Source organism: Vicia villosa, linkage group LG1 (genome assembly GCF_029867415.1).
Source record: "Vicia villosa cultivar HV-30 ecotype Madison, WI linkage group LG1, Vvil1.0, whole genome shotgun sequence".
Lineage (NCBI taxonomy): Eukaryota > Viridiplantae > Streptophyta > Magnoliopsida > Fabales > Fabaceae > Vicia > Vicia villosa.
Window position 1 is genome coordinate 185,293,821 of NC_081180.1, and position 16,361 is coordinate 185,310,181.

The 16,361-nt window shown below is 34.6% G+C and overlaps 2 protein-coding genes across 5 annotated transcripts; both read right to left on the minus strand.

The window, feature by feature from the left end:
* Positions 1 to 2,698: 2,698 nt before the first annotated feature.
* Positions 2,699 to 6,767, minus strand: LOC131644730 (APO protein 3, mitochondrial-like). Of its 4 annotated transcripts, none has more exons than XR_009296620.1 (4): positions 6,266 to 6,766; positions 4,534 to 4,964; positions 3,529 to 4,424; positions 2,700 to 3,355 (listed from the first exon to the last, which is right to left on the minus strand). XR_009296620.1 is itself a non-coding variant. In XM_058915304.1 (3 exons), the coding sequence occupies exons 1-3, from the start codon at positions 6,604 to 6,606 to the stop codon at positions 4,015 to 4,017; spliced, it is 1,182 nt and encodes a 393-aa protein (XP_058771287.1). In that variant the 5' UTR covers positions 6,607 to 6,766; the 3' UTR covers positions 2,699 to 4,014. The 4 variants fall into 4 exon arrangements, 1 of the variants encoding a protein (XP_058771287.1); XR_009296622.1 differs by having other exon boundaries at positions 2,701 to 3,321; positions 3,940 to 4,424; positions 6,266 to 6,767; XR_009296621.1 differs by having other exon boundaries at positions 2,701 to 3,355; positions 3,940 to 4,424; positions 6,266 to 6,767.
* A 3,074-nt stretch (positions 6,768 to 9,841) lies between these two features.
* Positions 9,842 to 15,718, minus strand: LOC131644731 (calcium-dependent protein kinase 20-like). The gene is made up of 8 exons (XM_058915305.1): positions 14,910 to 15,718; positions 14,274 to 14,858; positions 12,832 to 12,975; positions 12,566 to 12,718; positions 11,625 to 11,740; positions 11,210 to 11,377; positions 10,678 to 10,902; positions 9,842 to 10,508 (listed from the first exon to the last, which is right to left on the minus strand). The coding sequence occupies exons 1-8, from the start codon at positions 15,259 to 15,261 to the stop codon at positions 10,428 to 10,430; spliced, it is 1,824 nt and encodes a 607-aa protein (XP_058771288.1). The 5' UTR covers positions 15,262 to 15,718; the 3' UTR covers positions 9,842 to 10,427.
* Between the last annotated feature and the right edge of the window lie 643 nt (positions 15,719 to 16,361).

Here is a 16,361-nt window from a genome sequence, read left to right on the forward strand (position 1 = left end):
CTCCTTCCTACTTTGAACATGTTGATGCATCGTTCCCGGATTCACCGACGCCGAAGTCCAAGTGTAGTGGTAACAAAGGAGCCCGTATTTCGAAGCCACCTCGCACACCACCGATCAAAAAATCACCCATTGTCTACATTGATGAAATGCCACTTTTTATGCACAAATATATCGATAAAATCGTTGATGTTGTAGGCGACGATAATTGTGGATATCGGGCCGTTGCGGGTTTGCTCGGTAAAGGGGAAAATAATCACACTTTAGTCCGACGGGAACTTATTGCGGAGTTGACTTCGTATCGGGACATCTACGGCCGACTATATGAAAATCAAGAAAAGTTTGCGAAAATTCATGATTCACTTGTTCCATCACTTACCGGTATCGCTCCGGTTTCGAAGTGGATGTCATTCCCTGATATGGGTCATCTAATAGCAAGTGCATATGATATGGTGTGTGTCGATTTGACGAGGTTTGGACTAAGTGAGACTTTCTTTCCACTTCATAGTCGACCGCCGTTGGACGCGTTGAGTCGGATCATATGCATCGGGTATCTACGATCGCGGCACTTCGTCCAAGTGTTTTTGAAATCGGGGTGTCCTATACCGACTACTTCTTGTCAATGGACGGCGCATCGTTCAAATGAGGCGGAGACTTGGCCGGATCCTTTCGTTTCAAGAATGGCGGAGTTTGAAGAAATGATGCGCCAAGAGCGCGAGCAAAATAGAGAGCGGTCGAAGAACGTACCTATTTTGGACTTAGGATCCACCGATTGGTTCGGTGAATTTTAGTTTGTTCCGGATTGTTTTTTGTTTGTAATGACCATTTTTGTATGTATTGTTGATTATCATGTAAAATCGGACCGATTCAATACATATATAATATAAGTATGTTTTATGTCATCATTGGCTAATTTATGTGTATTTTGAATTCCTTTTGTATTTTTTACACAAAACACTAAGCAATCAACAAAATGCAAAATTTAGTTCTGTTTTCTGCATAATTCGGAAATGAACTTCCGAAATATGCTAGTCTGCCTCCAATTTTCGGAAGTTCATTTCCGAAAAGTCCACTGAGGCAGGATAAGGTTTGTTGGGACATCATTGCTCCAATAAGTCTATAAATACAACACACTCTTCTTCATCCTCTTCACACCACAAAACACAAATGACACAAACCTACCCCCATCTAGCATTCGTCTACTTTGAAACCGGCTACCCGATGCCGTTCCAATTTCGCTTCTCGCGCGACACGCCGTTTGCGGGGTTGATAACGTCGCTCAACACGCTTTTGCACTATCCCGAGAATCAAAAGGTTGTCAAGCTCGAGTACCGCTCGCCATCGCTTAACGACGAGGGAGACATTAAGTTCACACCTTTTGAGATCAAGAACGACGAAGATTTAGCGGTTTTGTGGACAACGTTCGACCGATTTTCTTCGAAGGGCCCGATCGAGTTGGACGCGAAACTTCAAAGATCGGCGGACGACATTATCAAAATGTTGACTCATCCCCACCTACCCGTGTTTAATAATATGTAACTTTAATCTTATGTAATGTGATCGATGTAATCTTCATCCGATTAAATAAAGCGAATCGTTATTGTTTGTTATTTTTCTTCTGTCCAGACCTTATTTCGGAAGTACATTTCCGAATTTCTCCAAGGGGGTGAATTCAGAGATGAACTTCCGAATACACCAGTTTTCTGAAAAACATCTTTATTTCGGAGATGCATCTCCGAAATCAATATTTTATAATAAAAAAAACACCTTTTCGGAGATACATTTCCGAAAACACATTTTTTTTCAAAAAAAAAGTACGTTTTCGGAAATAAACTTCCAAAACTAGGAGTATTTTGGTAAATTCACCAGAGGTGGCCAAGAAGATTAGGAGGTGGGTGAAGAAATTTCCTTAATTTAACTTTATTTTTTTGTCATCATTAAAATCACATTCAATAATATCATAACTTGCATAACACCTAGAACTGCATACTCGACAAGTCATTCTTATCTATGATAACAAAATATGTATAATATCTTTTGAAAGATACAGGCAAACTTGGATTCAAACCTACAAGTAACTTCATTGAACAAAATCAAGATCTATAGGAAGAAAATTGTCAAAGTTGACAAATGATAATATCAAAGATCGTAGGAAAGTTGATTTGACACACTTGATACACTATCAATTCATACATGACCAAAGGGCGTGACATTTACAAACTCTAGAACAAATTCTACAATATCTTAAAATCACTTGATGAATAAGACTCGTCTTTAAATGAGATGGATGTCTGACTATTGAGAGATATATTGACACATTAATTATGCAAGCTCTATAAGTAATCAAAGATCTACTTCAAGCCATTGTAATTTCTTGTGTATGAACCTTAAGAATCAAAAAGCAAGGTGAAGAATTTATAGTTATGGCACAGGAAATTTGTGAACTACTGTGGATGAAGCAAGTGTTAAATGATTTGAATATACAATATCGAAGCTCAACAAAACACATTGAAATTAATAGACATTTTATTAAAGAGAAACTGGATAGTAGATTAATCATTTTTCTGGGCATTAGTTAACTTGGGTTAACAAAATGATATTTCAACCAACTAACTTGCAACTTTAGAATGATTGATATTCACTCACAAACTTAAAAAAAGAATGTTATAAATAATAAATTGTAAATAGTAAAATTGATAATTACTTTTATATCGTAGAATGTAGCCCTTCAAACCAAATTAATCCATATAATTAACATATAAATTCATAATACAGAAATCAATGCGAGCAAAAGAGATAAAAAGAGATAGACGCTCTTGCCCAAGCATGAACACTATCTTTCGCTTAGTATGTGGCTCGTTAAGCAAAACTCTTAGGTTTAAAATTTGTTCTATTTAGACAGATTAACTATTATATTGCAACATAACTTCTAAACACATTAGAATCACTTTTCGACAATAAAACATGATGCCAAAGTAATGCATTCCATCAGTGTTGTCAAGCAAAAACAAATTGATCGCATTTACTTAGGCATTCATTAACATTTTCATCAATTAATCTTGGGAATTATACATTTGATATCCTAAAAGAAAATGAAGAGTTTATGAAGTACCAAGAGTGAAAGGACCTTGCTGGTTCAGTTTCCTACATTGGTAATGAACCCACAAGATTCTGAAAATCCTCTATTATTTCCTTGCCCAAACAACAATGTCAAAAACATATCCTGTAACCGAGCTATAGATCTTTTGATCAAACAACTTAATTGAATCATTACTCTTCTTGGTGATAGCTTCTTCCATCTCCTCTCAAATGACAGTTTGATGCCTTGCGGAATCCACCATCAACAGAACAAATCAAGCTCCATTGGGCCAATGAATAAGGATAGAGAAGATATCGATGAACAAAAAAAAAGTAGAAAATAAGCAATTCAGAGTTTCAGATAGAGAATGTATAACAATCACTCACTCAACATAACCAAGGTGCATTTGAGAAAATAAGCAAAAAATCTTTACGAAAAAATAGAGAACATACCATTCTAAGAAACTGGTGGAGCTGGAACTAGAAACTAATTACTGTTGATGCTAATCTCCGTGTATTTTGTACACCAGAAAAATACTAAACTAATCCAGTAGTCTAAGGTTTTCTTTGGTTTTAGTAGACAAGAAACTAAATAAAGTAACCACTAACCAATGAGATTTGTAGAGGGATAAAGACCTATTCTCAAAAGAATCCAAACAAGAAATCCAAGTTTATAACCTTCAATTGGTGTCAAAAGCAAACGTGTTCCATATTATCAAGACTGCAGAATTTAGTTGCCAGCAGAATCCAAGATAACTTAGTCCAATGTACTTATTATCAAACTATCCGTTCCTGATCACCCACTATATACATCATCTATCTTTGCCCACATTCAAAATCTTTGCAATTTGAAATAAATTATACCTTAATTTTTAAATTAGACTCTTCCAATGCCCAAACGGTTCCTCCATGCACAGGAAGTCATTCGACAGATTTGCTCTAAACAACCCACTTTTCCTCATCCATATCAGGTACTACAACATCTACCCTCATTGAATGTGCATAATTCTTTTCAACTGGCGCTCCAGCCTGTGAAAATAGCTCGACAGCTGCGGGTAACATACCATAGTATCTTTTCAACTCATTTACCAAAGGCTTATTAGGTTGCTGATCTTGAATGTGATAGACATATACAGGAGGCACAAAATCGTTTATTGTAGCCTCCTGCCATGCATGCTGCCCATCCCTCATTTGGTGTTTGTAAGCTTGACAATTCCGCACTCTATGACCTTTAGGTCCCACTTGTACCTCTGGACAGTATCCACAAGTTTGTACTGCATATTTCTCCATAAGTTTTGAAGCTCCGGAGCACATTTTCTTCCAGGCTTTCATGCCTCGGATAGCAACAGCTGCAAAGAAGCACACACACAGTGAGCCGAGTTGACAGAGAACAAAATGCATGTTGTGCATAAAAGAGAGTGGCGAGCCAGAGAAGAAAAATGATGTGTGTTCGTTAACCTTGGATGTCATCACAATGCATTTCCCTAGAACTTGAGTCTTCATCCAATCTCTTTTTCTTATATGGAAATCCATATTCGTCTATATCTTTGTCAAGAGAAATTTCTTTAGGAAATCTTTTCTCAAAGTCGATTATCCGACCAGCAACACAGTAAACAGGAAAGGTCCTTCTCCTGGTAAGGTACTCAGGTATGTCAACACCTGCCTGGATACACAATTCAACAATTGCTGGAATTCGGTCCACTTGAAGCATTTCATTATGTGAAACAGCCCTCCCAATTCTATCATACAGATGAAATGACTCAACAAGAGGCAGAATATGTTCAATACCACCTTTGACCCAACTGTGTTCTTTGCTTGACAAGCTTCCTCTAACATTACATGTTCTAATTTGATGTGGTGGATCACCAACATGAACTTCTCCACATATGCTGCAAGGAATCCAAAATATCAACTAGGTATGTATATAAAAAAAAATCCCCAATAAGTTCAAACATCTAAAGGCTGAAAGTGACTAAAAGTAAAGTTCAACATTTTTATATCCCTATATTAGAAGGAAATACCTGAAATATCCCTAATGTAACATTAAAATCCTATCTATGTTAGCTTTGCTATGCATAGCCGGTCCTAGGCCCGGATAATAGGTGAGGGTTGTGTTATGAAGTCGACAGCCAACGTAAAACTTTGTTGAATCTCTTTTACATGTATCAACTACGAAATAAAATGTAGTCGCTCCACTTTGAGAGATAAGGCTTTGTTGATGTAACATTAACAACATATTTTCTAGAGAGTGAATAAACAACGTGACCTTCGAAACTGTAAACGTCTATCAAAACAATCCTTCATTTTTGCAAATTAGAAAATACATCCCTGAAATTGTAAAGCATCATTCGAAATAGTCAATCTCCTAACTTCCATCCTTAAAGGCAATGATGTGGCACGTTAACTGAACATAACACATTGTATGTTGATCACATATCAGGGCTAGTTTACTAGAGACTACTCAGCCTAAGAAATTTCGGACATCTCCTAGACAATTTTGCCAGTAATTGCAATTGTGCAGAGACTAGTCATTGACAAATGACTCATTCAAAAACTTCACCTTCATAGGAAATTAGTCTTTGGTGTGGTGGCATTGATGTGGGATCAACAAGGACGAGCGGCATATTCAGTTAATGTGTCAAATCAGAGTCTCTAACTTTTATTTCTCTACCTTTCTCTAACCTTCTCTCTATCTCTCTCTTAATTCACTTTCTCTCACATCGTTTTCCCTCCAAAATCAACATCATTATCTCATTTATTTCACCACATGTTGCCTAAATTCACTCTAACTTTCCCTCCCAGAAGTTAGAGAATCCTTACCCAAAAGTTAACATAGGGTCTATTTCAACAGGCACTATATAATTTCAATCAAAGGGTTCGTCAATTTGCAAAAATCTGAGACACCTTATAATTCCGAAGATCAGTTTGCCTATTCACTCATTTCCAGAAGCATTAATCAAACAATTTTGTTACAAAGTAATCATACTCGATTAGAAACTCCACTTGCGACAACCAAGACTGTCTTTGAGGGCATGCAAAATACAGGGTTCAAAATTTGTCATGGTTAAACTATAGTTAATTAGGACGTCTATTTGTATTGTCATGGTTTTAAACTGCAATGGCAACAACATACTAAAGGCACACACAACTGACACAAGAACAATGAAGAAAACAAAAATTCTGAAATTACCTGCATGAATAAATAGCAATAAACTTCACAAGTATAGAAACACAGGACAACAATTCAGATCTAGCAGTATAAACTTCCTTAGCGATAGGAACTAATCTCTGAACCAACAAGCCATTTTCCGGAGACTGTAAAACTATCTCATCAACCTTTTGTCTCTCCTTTCTCTTCTCCCTACCTCGTCGTTTGAGTTCGTTAATACTCGTTACCAATGGTTTCCTCTCAAACTTCTTGAGCTTCTTTGGAAGATCGTCGCAGATAGAGAAAGTCGAGCATAGAACACGGAAAGTTGTGGTTCTTTGGAGGAGATGATGACTGATTGGTTGAACTAGTCTTGAAAGCATTTGGCGGGATTCGGAGGATGGTGTGCGGTGGCGGAAGCGAGCTCTATGGAGCTATCGCGGCGGTTGATGGATTGGAGGGAGGTTGGGGGAGAGTAAGGGCGCCGTATCGAGTTTCAGTATTTTATTGAGACCCGTTTCGGTACTTCAAAAATGAGAGACACATTTAAGAGTTCGATTAAAAAAATTGTATTTTTTGAAATAATTTTTTGAGAAAAGGGGGTAATGCACGGTAAGTTAAATAGTTTTACAGTTTAACAAATCACACCTATACCATGTGTCGCATTAAGTTACACTTGTAATTTTTAAATTTTTAATACTATGATATGGCTTAATCATATATTGCTATTGATTAACAGTTACATTAATCATATAAGTTTATAAGTTTAATGGTTATGCATTGACAATATAAAATAGTTTTATACTCTCAACCAATAGCAATAGATTATAATAGATTATTCAGTCATGTTATAACAGGAATTTAAAATTTACAGGATAATGTGGTGGTGATTTGTAATTTTACACTATTAGTGTATATACCATTTTCTTTTTTAATATTTATTATTAAAAAATTAAATAGCTAATTACATGATTTTTAAAAAAATTATCTCACAAATGAGTTTATAAAAAATTGTTTAAAATAGTTTTAAATTTAATTGATTTTTTTTAAATTTTGATATTCATTAAATCATAATAAAATGATAAAGTTTTTAAAATAATATTTTATAAAAATTTATTTAAACTAATTCTTTATTTATAAATTTTCAAAAAAATTCTTGTTTTTTTTACAAAAATAATTAATTTAAAAAAAAAACAATGTTGTTAAAAGACTTGAAACAATCGCTTTTTTTTATGATAAAGAGAGTATAGCCTAAAAGAAAGAAAAACTTCATAATAACATTACTATGGATAATAATCTCATCAGAATTAACGTCAGAGTGGACTTCAAGAAACTCGGAGCTTCTTCATAAAAGTGTAAATTCTTCTCAATGCAACCAAGATTAGCTAGCATGTCTAAATTAATGAAAAAATATCTAACTATTTCTTTAAAAAATTAATTATGCGGCATAAGCTCAACATTTGTTTTATAATGTTCCTTCACACACTATTTTTGTTGTAATTAAACTCAAATATTTGAGTAATTCTTTATCGCGACACAATGACAATGAAAGAAATTTGTTCTATAATGTCCCTTCACACACTATTTTTGTATTAATTAAACTCAAATATTTGAGTAATTCCTTATCACTGCACAATGACAATGAAAGAAATAAGAAAGAAAAATTGGGAAGAAAGATGATTCAGGGTTTGAAAAAAAAAATAAGAGGAGGAAGAAGAATATTTTCTGCAAAGTTTCTCTCTGCCCACAAACTGTAGAAAATCTTATTTACTTTGCAACTGCAAAATTCTGTGAATGTAAGTTCATACAAAATAGGAGTTACTCCCTCTATTTATAGTTTCAGGTTGCTTTCTCCCTGAGATAGAACTCAAAACATAAAAGCTCAAAATACCTATTTTGACCTAAGTCGAAATTTTGTGTGAAGCAATTGCTTCGACACTCCGACATCTAATACAAAGCTAGACTTCTTGTGGAGTGGTGATGTTGAAAAGAGAAAGTTAATCATTGTGGCTTGGCACAAGTGTTGCGGACATTTAAATGAGGAAGGTATTGACTTGAGATCATTAATCATCCTTAACAAGGCTACTAATTTGAAGAATTGTTGGGATTTCCTAAATGCTAATAGTTGTTGGTCTACTCTCTTAAAGGCTAGAGTGTTAAGGAATGAGAGGCCAATCAAGAACAACATTCTCTCTTCAATTTGGATTGGTATGAAAGGTCAATTCACAACCATCCATGATAATAATCCATCATGGCTCATTGATTGGCAACTTGTATGGAAGCTAATTTCTGACTAGATAATTGGTGTGACTCATAGCTTGTAACAAGGTACAACATTCCATTCACTTATCTTAATCATCTCAAAGCTAAGGTTGGTAGCTTCATTATTGATAATTGTTGGTCCTTACCTCAAAATATGTTGATGGTTTACCCTGACATGATGGATAACATAAAGCACTGCATTACTCCATTGGAGGGTAGAGATGATGTTAGGACTTGGAATCACACTACTAATGGTGTTCTCACTCTGAAGTTGGCCTATGAGTTTTCAATGGGAATTCCAATTCTGTCTTGTGGAGCAAGTTACTCTGGCATTCATGCATCCCCCCTTCCAAGTCTCTGCTACTTTGGAGACATATTAATAAAGTCATTCCCATTGAGGAGAACTTGTACATCAGAGGGTTTCAATTTCCTTCTAAATACAGTCTTTGACTTCTGCATGCAGAAACAAGTAACAACTGAGCACAAGTTTGCTTACTGTATCTGGAGCTGGTTCTCTAACATCATCAATTTGCCTTTCAAAATAACTAGCCTCCTTAGAATGAAAAACTTAGATTTAATGATCACACACATTTATAGAGAAGACAACATGTGTGCGGATATCCCTGCTTAGAAGTTCAACTTGGTATCATCACTTGATTGTTGATATTAGAAATGTTTTCTTGTGTAACAAGATTGGTTTTCCCAAACTTAAATGCTTTCTTGGCTGTAGTTAAATATCAATGTTTGTTTAGCAAAGCCATTTGGAAATGTGAAAACAAGAACTAACCAGTTATTTCCATTCTGTAAAATCCCTTGTGTTACAAATATTTCTCTCAGGCTTAATATTAAAAAGTATCTAATTATCCACTGAATTCCATTGGTCATTTATACCACCCTTTTGCTTGTCTCGGCCCTCTTTTTCACCTTTAGTTTATGGTTTTTATTCATTACTAGCAACACTTTAGAATAATCCCATATTGATAATGATAAACTGAAATGATAGAAATACTGATCGAGAATCAAGCCATAATACAAGAATATTTTGAACATGTGTAAGAACAAAATGAAACGGGCAAATGCAGAGGCTATTTTACTCAAGAGGCTCAAGTTTCTTACTAGTTGAGATTTAGAAGGAGATAATATGTAAAGACATCCAAGAAAACCTGCTTCAGTCAAGTCTAATTAGCTAGATGATCCTGCTTCTTGAGAATAAAACAGTTTATAGCTAAACAAAGCAGGACAAAGCGAAGGAAGGGAATGGGGCAAAAAAACTTGATTTCACAAAGATATTCATATGATTGCATCTATCAAACACATCACATTGTTTCATTGGCAAAAATAATACATTATCACGTTACAAAAAATATTGATTGGAGTGCATACACTTAAAATGAAAGAATACTAATCAAAAAGTACAAAGGGCTTAGCTCTATACATGAATGCAAACAGGGTACATGAGTTGATACAATATGATATTCGCCATGAACACGTGGTTTGAGTCTGACTGTCAAATGACATGGGAAGGCATCAAAGAATGACATGACGCCTGCGCGGCTGAAAGAGCATTTGTACTGCATAACTGCCTGTCCTTCAACATATCTCTTAGAAATTTGTTCTCAATTTGATGCTCAACACTCGATAAAACAGTGCTAGATCACATGCTGAGAAATCATTCTACCATCCATTTACCCCAAAAGAGGGTAAAAGAATCAAAAGGAAAAACTCTACTTATATTTTTAAAAGTTGTAAATACTAAATACATAAACACTATAATTAGCAGGCCATTCATGCTTCCTCTCCCTGAAGCTCAAACAGTTTCTAATCGCGCTCACTTCTACAACTTATCCTCTAGAAGAGAAGAAACTCGCTCAAGGTTATCTGTAAAATCCTCATTTGGCAAGATCAATAGTTTACTAATGCCTGAAGGCATCCAAAATTGTTCTCATGATGTATGTATCCCCTTTTTGCCAAAATCAGTGTCTTGCATCATTGCAACAAATTCACTATAGTCAATGCGCCCATCCTGAAAACAGTGCAAAAAGCAAGTCAAATAAAGAAGGGAAAAAAATGGAAAATGTGATTCTCTCACACTCAATGGAAGTATGACAGATAAAAAGGAAGGGAGAAAAATATGAGAGATGTAATGGATGATGTGACGGGGGAGGAGGTGTTGAAATATTAAGATCCATTACATTATCCTTATCAGCTTCACGTATTATATCATCTAGATGGTCTTCTTGTAGGCCAAACTGTTGACAGGCTTGTTGAAGTTCATCCTTCGTAATGTATCCACTACCATCTTTGTCAAAGTAGTTAAAGGCTGCAAATAGATGATCCTCCTTCTGGACCTTGTTTAGATGAAGCATAGCTGCTATGAATTCACCATAGTCTATGGTACCACTATTATCAATGTCTGCCTGAATTTTAAACAAGAAAGGAAAAAGATTGATCAGATGAAATACAAAATAAAATCATTCGTTTCGTTAAACACAAATTAAATAGCCCAATGCCAATTTTCCTATCTAAATGCGGAAAATGAAGGACATTCTTGTTTTTCAAGAATGAGATATGTCCATTCATTCTTTTATAATTTTGAACTGTAATGAGCTATATTCAGTAATTCTTTTCGAATTTTGAATTTTGAATCATAATGAGTTATATCTAGTCATTCTTTTTGAATTTTGAACATCGAACTGTCAATTTGGATAGCAGGCAAGCACTCACCGCTTGCATTAACCAGGTAATTTCAGAATCCTTCAGAACGGATCCCACTCTCTCTAAACCATTTTTCAGTTCCTCGAGAGTGATCTGTCCACTATTATCTGTGTCTATCATCTTGAACATTTCTTTCAGTCCTGCAATTTCCTCCTCAGACAGATTTTCAGCAATTACCTGCCAAAGGATGCAATACAGACAGTATAACATGTTTTATCATGAAAAAATAATTGCTTCCCATTGGAAAAAATTTCAATTTTATTTAAAAAATAGCATCTTTGTTTCTGATTTATTCTTCCATTGATTGCACTTCCAATAAATTAGACAAGTTTTCTCAATTCAAGGATAAAACCGGATTGAAAAATCATATTTTATCATTAAAGTACGATGATTCTTGAGCATGATGAAGATGTGCTATACTCACTCGAATGGCTATTTTCTTGAGCTTGTTCATAGCAGAGAACTGCTTCAAGCGAGATAAAACAGCGGAATCAAGTGGTTTATCAGGAGCAACACCTCCAACCTGAACCCAAGGATGGCCTGCACTTCATCAAACATAACTCAATGTAATTCTATATTTAAAATGAAGAAGATTACATTTTAATTTTGAAATAGAACACAAATTATGCTTATCATTGATGAGACCAAAGTCATGATTATGCAGACTGAAAATCATTATGCCACTTCTGAGAATCCTATATCAATCTCTTCAGCATTAAAGTATACTAAACGAATAACAAACAACTAACTCTTAAGAAAAATAGTAGTAAGAAATGACAGAGAACCAGGAGGAAAATTAGCTGTTCAACCATTATTAAACTTCTGGTTTCAAATTTATAGTTCATATGGATATGCAGAGTTTACATGTCTGTTACGTGAAAATGATGAGAGCTCAGTATCACCAAATGTGAAATGGGACACCATTTCATCTGAGCCATCAAATGAGAATGTCCATAGATATGACAAAGATTCAAGTTTTGGTTTGTCCAGCATAGAGCACCTGTATTAGTCGCCAGTACATTTCATATTCCTTTTAGCTGTAAACTCAAGTTGTCAATTTTTTATTGAGAATCATGCTTGACTCACCTTTCACGGGGTAATAAAAGCAAACAGGTCATAAATTTATTGTATTTAAATGAAAAGGATCTCAGTTTGTAATATGAAAGAAGAGCAGCTATTAGTTTTGAGTATTAAGCTGCAACTGACCAAAGTAATCTGTCCTCATGAATTTAACATTGTTAAAATGAAAATGAAAATCCTGCTAAATTTGACTTATTAAATCTATGGTAACAATAAAAAGTGCAAACTAATACAAGATGCATTTGAGATCAAGCTATATAGCATCAAAGAGGCACGCATACTCACAAAGAACTTCATGTGCCGTCAACCGCTTCTTAGGGTCCCTTGCAAGCATTCTTCGAACAAGATCCTTTGCACTGGCAGATATGCTGGGCCATGGTTCAGATTGAAAATCAAGCTCGCCTTTCAATACTTGCTCAAATATTCCTTGTTCCGTTTCTGATGCAAACACCAAACACATCAGGCACATAATACACATCACAATTCACAGACACAATTATACTGCTAAGGAGTAAGGACAAACAACAAAACAAGTGGCACAACATTCTCACCATCCCAAAATGGGGGAACGCCACTGAGTAAAATATAAATGATCACCCCCGCGCTCCAAACATCACATTCTTGACCATAGTTCTTCCGCAAAACTTCAGGGGCCACATAGTATGGGCTTCCAACCACATCAGTAAATAATTCACCTGTGGTAATCGATATTTTTCTCAATCTGAACTAGAAAAAGATAAATCCAAAATAAAGGAAAAGCAAAAGTTTTGAACACAGTTAAACAAAATAGCTAAGTTCACAGTAGTTAATCAACAGAATGTGTCTTTGATATAAAATAGCATGATGTTTTATGTATATGACTAAAAGTTTTAAACAACTAAAATGCACTCACCCTGCAGGCCCTGCAATACAATAGCATGCATATTCAATACTTAGGAGTAGCGAACTCGGTCTGCCAGTCCGTTTTTCTCTCTTCACCATTCAATTTTATTAACAAAAGCCCTATACACTACTATATGTTATAATATTCAGCTTCTTTCACATGATTCTTAGTAGACAACCCACTGATTTGATTAAATGCTTAGCTATACATCTGTAGAGTAGTCATTCAAGTTCTTATCTTTACAAAATTTGATATTAGCTTTCATTCTGAACATTTTAAGGGATGAAACTTTGATCAATATAAGTATTCAGAATATTGCCTTGAATTTTAGCTAACTGAAAATTATAAATGTAATTCTTACTTCACCTGAAGCATTAATTTTGGAAACATGAATAAAAATAATTACAGGGGATCCATATAGTGAAGAAAAAACGTGGCAGCCTCTTTTTCTGAAACATTAAAATACTTGCTATGATAAACATTTAAGCCTCAAATACAACAAGTTTGTAACTTTGCCATATCATAATACACAAGCATGTTGACTAAGACAACTTATTCCAAATTCCAAATCAATACATAAGTTATGATTTTTCATGTCTCATTTCTTTAACAACAACTTTATATATTATCTTATTTCTATCTCACATTCTACTTCCTAGCACAATCAAATCTCTCGCTCTATTGCCATTCCATTTTTATGTCTCTCTTCCATACACCATCCTAACACTTGTTTAATATAATTAGCACTATAAACAGGAAATAGTCCATTTTCAACTGACAGAAATAACCACGGATCATACAAAGTAAAACTACAAAAAGATGAGCAAAGGGTATGTGTAACTGAATATTTTGATAATTTCAAAACTAGACAATATGTTGTTTCTCCCAATCACATAGTTAAAATTCCAAATCAAAGCCTTGTGTTTGCTATTATGTTAATAGTGAGGGTAGAATAGGAGCACACTTATTAACAATAAATAGATCATAATGATTCATAATGTCTCTCCTAGCATTTAATGATCATATTCAACTTAAATACAAATCCCTCATGTCAACTATATCAACATTGCCATTCAATTAATTAACCAGAACAAAATAAAATGAATATACCTGGTCTAAAAAACACAGAAAGTCCAAAATCTATTGTCTTAAGCGGCGATTCCTCTTCATGGTTAACAAATAGAAAATTCTCCGGCTTCAAATCCCTATGCATGACACCTAAAGCATGACAAGCCTGAACAACAGCTAAAATCAACCTGGCAAGTTCAGCTGCTTTTCTCTCAGTATAATGTCCTCTCTGTATAATCCTATCAAAAAGTTCACCACCAGCACATAACTCCATAACAACATGAACAGCAACAGCATCTTCATAAGCACCAACTATTTGTATCACATTCGGGTGACCTGCTAAGTGATGCATTATCTGAATCTCCCTCCTAACATCCTCAACATCCTCTTGTGTTGTTAATTTCCTCTTCGCAATCGATTTGCATGCAAACTCCTTGTTAGTCCCTTTCTCCATACATAGAAACGTCGTCCCGAATTGTCCTTGCCCTAGTTTTCTCCCCAAACTATAAAAATCCTTTATGTTTTCTGTTTTCCTACCCAATACAGACTCTACCTGAAGTCCAACACTTGATACCCTTTTCACATGTGTAGGTTTCTTAGCTTTCCCTGCATCACCCTCACCACCACCTCCTCCATCACCACCACCACCACCTCCTCCTCCATCACCACCACCACCACCCCCAGCAGTACTAGCTGCCGGGGTCGCATTATTTACATCTAGTCTAACCGGCTTCTCATGTTCAACTGGAAGCGGTTTTGGTTCTTGTGCAGCAATTTTCACCGGTTCAGGCGGTGTGTTCTGAACCGGCATTGGAGGATTATCAACATGTTCCAAACCTTTTCCGGAGGAACTCGACTCTGTTTTAGAGGAATCCTTCGCAGCATTTGCCGGCGGTGGAGCTTTTTCCTTCTCCTCGGTGTTAGGTGGAGGAAGCCTCGGCTCCGGAGGACGCGTTTTCCAAACGGCCGCCGAAACGGATTGAAGGAAGCCATTGCCACCAAGGTTTGGTCCGACACAGTTGTTGCCCATGAAAATATAAAAACGACGTCGTTTCAGAACCACCACTCTCTCCACGACACCATTGACGGTGAGTATTGAGAGCTATGAGAAACCCTAATTTGTTAGAAAAACAACAAGATCTTGGAAATTGAAACGCGTTCGGATTTAGAAACTTGAGGCTGAACGGAAAACAAACAATTGGAAATTCGAAATTCGAAATTGATTGGATTTTGATTTTTCGAGTTGATTTGAATTGTTGAAGAGAAATCAATGAAATGAAGAGGTTAACAAAGAAAAGAAGAGGACGAAATTGAGGATATGGTATTGTGAAGAGAAAAGAGGTTAATCGGAAAACGTTGTTAGGGTGGAGAAAAATTAATGATTATTTGGGAAAAGTTGATGAAAAAGAGAAAGGATTGTTATTATGATTATTATACAGAAGTGAGGAAATGGAGAAGACGATGGCCATGATCGTCTACATACAGCTCGTAAGGCATGACGAGAAAAGCCATGTTGCATGCATGCAATGAAAATATGAAAATATGAAATAATAATAATAATAATAATAATAATAATAATAATAATAATAATAATAATAATAATAATAATAATAATAATAATAATAATAATAATAATAATAATAATAATAATAATAATAATAATAATAATGATAATAAAGGATAATAATAATAATAATAATAATAATAATAATAATGATAATAATAATAATAATAATAATAATAAGGATAATAAGGATAATAATAATAATAATAATAATAATAATAATAATAATAATAATAATAATAATAATAATAAGGATAATAAGGATAATAATAATTAAAATAATAATATTAATAATAATAATAATTAAAATAATAATAATAATAAGGATAATAAGGATAATAATAATACTAATAATAATAATAATTAAAGAAAAAAAGATGAAGGCAACTCATCAACAAAATTTAAATAAAAATTAAGAAAAACAAAATATTAGTTAAGCAAAGTCTATCTTTTATGAAGTCGTCCTTTGCATAAATTAGGATGAAGTTCCACTAAATCTCATCATTAATGTAAAAACATGTATTTGTTATAATATTAGCATAAATATTGCATACGTTGTAAATGTA

What these genes read in the sequence shown, in the direction of transcription:
- LOC131644730 (XM_058915304.1), bottom strand. Translation starts at nt 6,606, where the DNA reads ATGCTTTCAAGACTAGTTCAACCAATCAGTCATCATCTCCTCCAAAGA. An exon ending in ATTGCTATTTATTCATGCAG is followed by an intron (nt 4,965 to 6,265) that starts GTAATTTCAGAA and finishes GATTCCTTGCAG; the next exon opens with CATATGTGGAGAAGTTCATG. An exon ending in GCATTGTGATGACATCCAAG is followed by an intron (nt 4,425 to 4,533) that starts GTTAACGAACAC and finishes GCTTCTTTGCAG; the next exon opens with CTGTTGCTATCCGAGGCATG.
- LOC131644731 (XM_058915305.1), bottom strand. Translation starts at nt 15,261, where the DNA reads ATGGGCAACAACTGTGTCGGACCAAACCTTGGTGGCAATGGCTTCCTT. An exon ending in GGCAGCTAGTACTGCTGGGG is followed by an intron (nt 14,859 to 14,909) that starts GTGGTGGTGGTG and finishes GTGATGGAGGAG; the next exon opens with GTGGTGGTGAGGGTGATGCA. An exon ending in GACGGCACATGAAGTTCTTT is followed by an intron (nt 11,741 to 12,565) that starts GTGAGTATGCGT and finishes GATGAAGTGCAG; the next exon opens with GCCATCCTTGGGTTCAGGTT.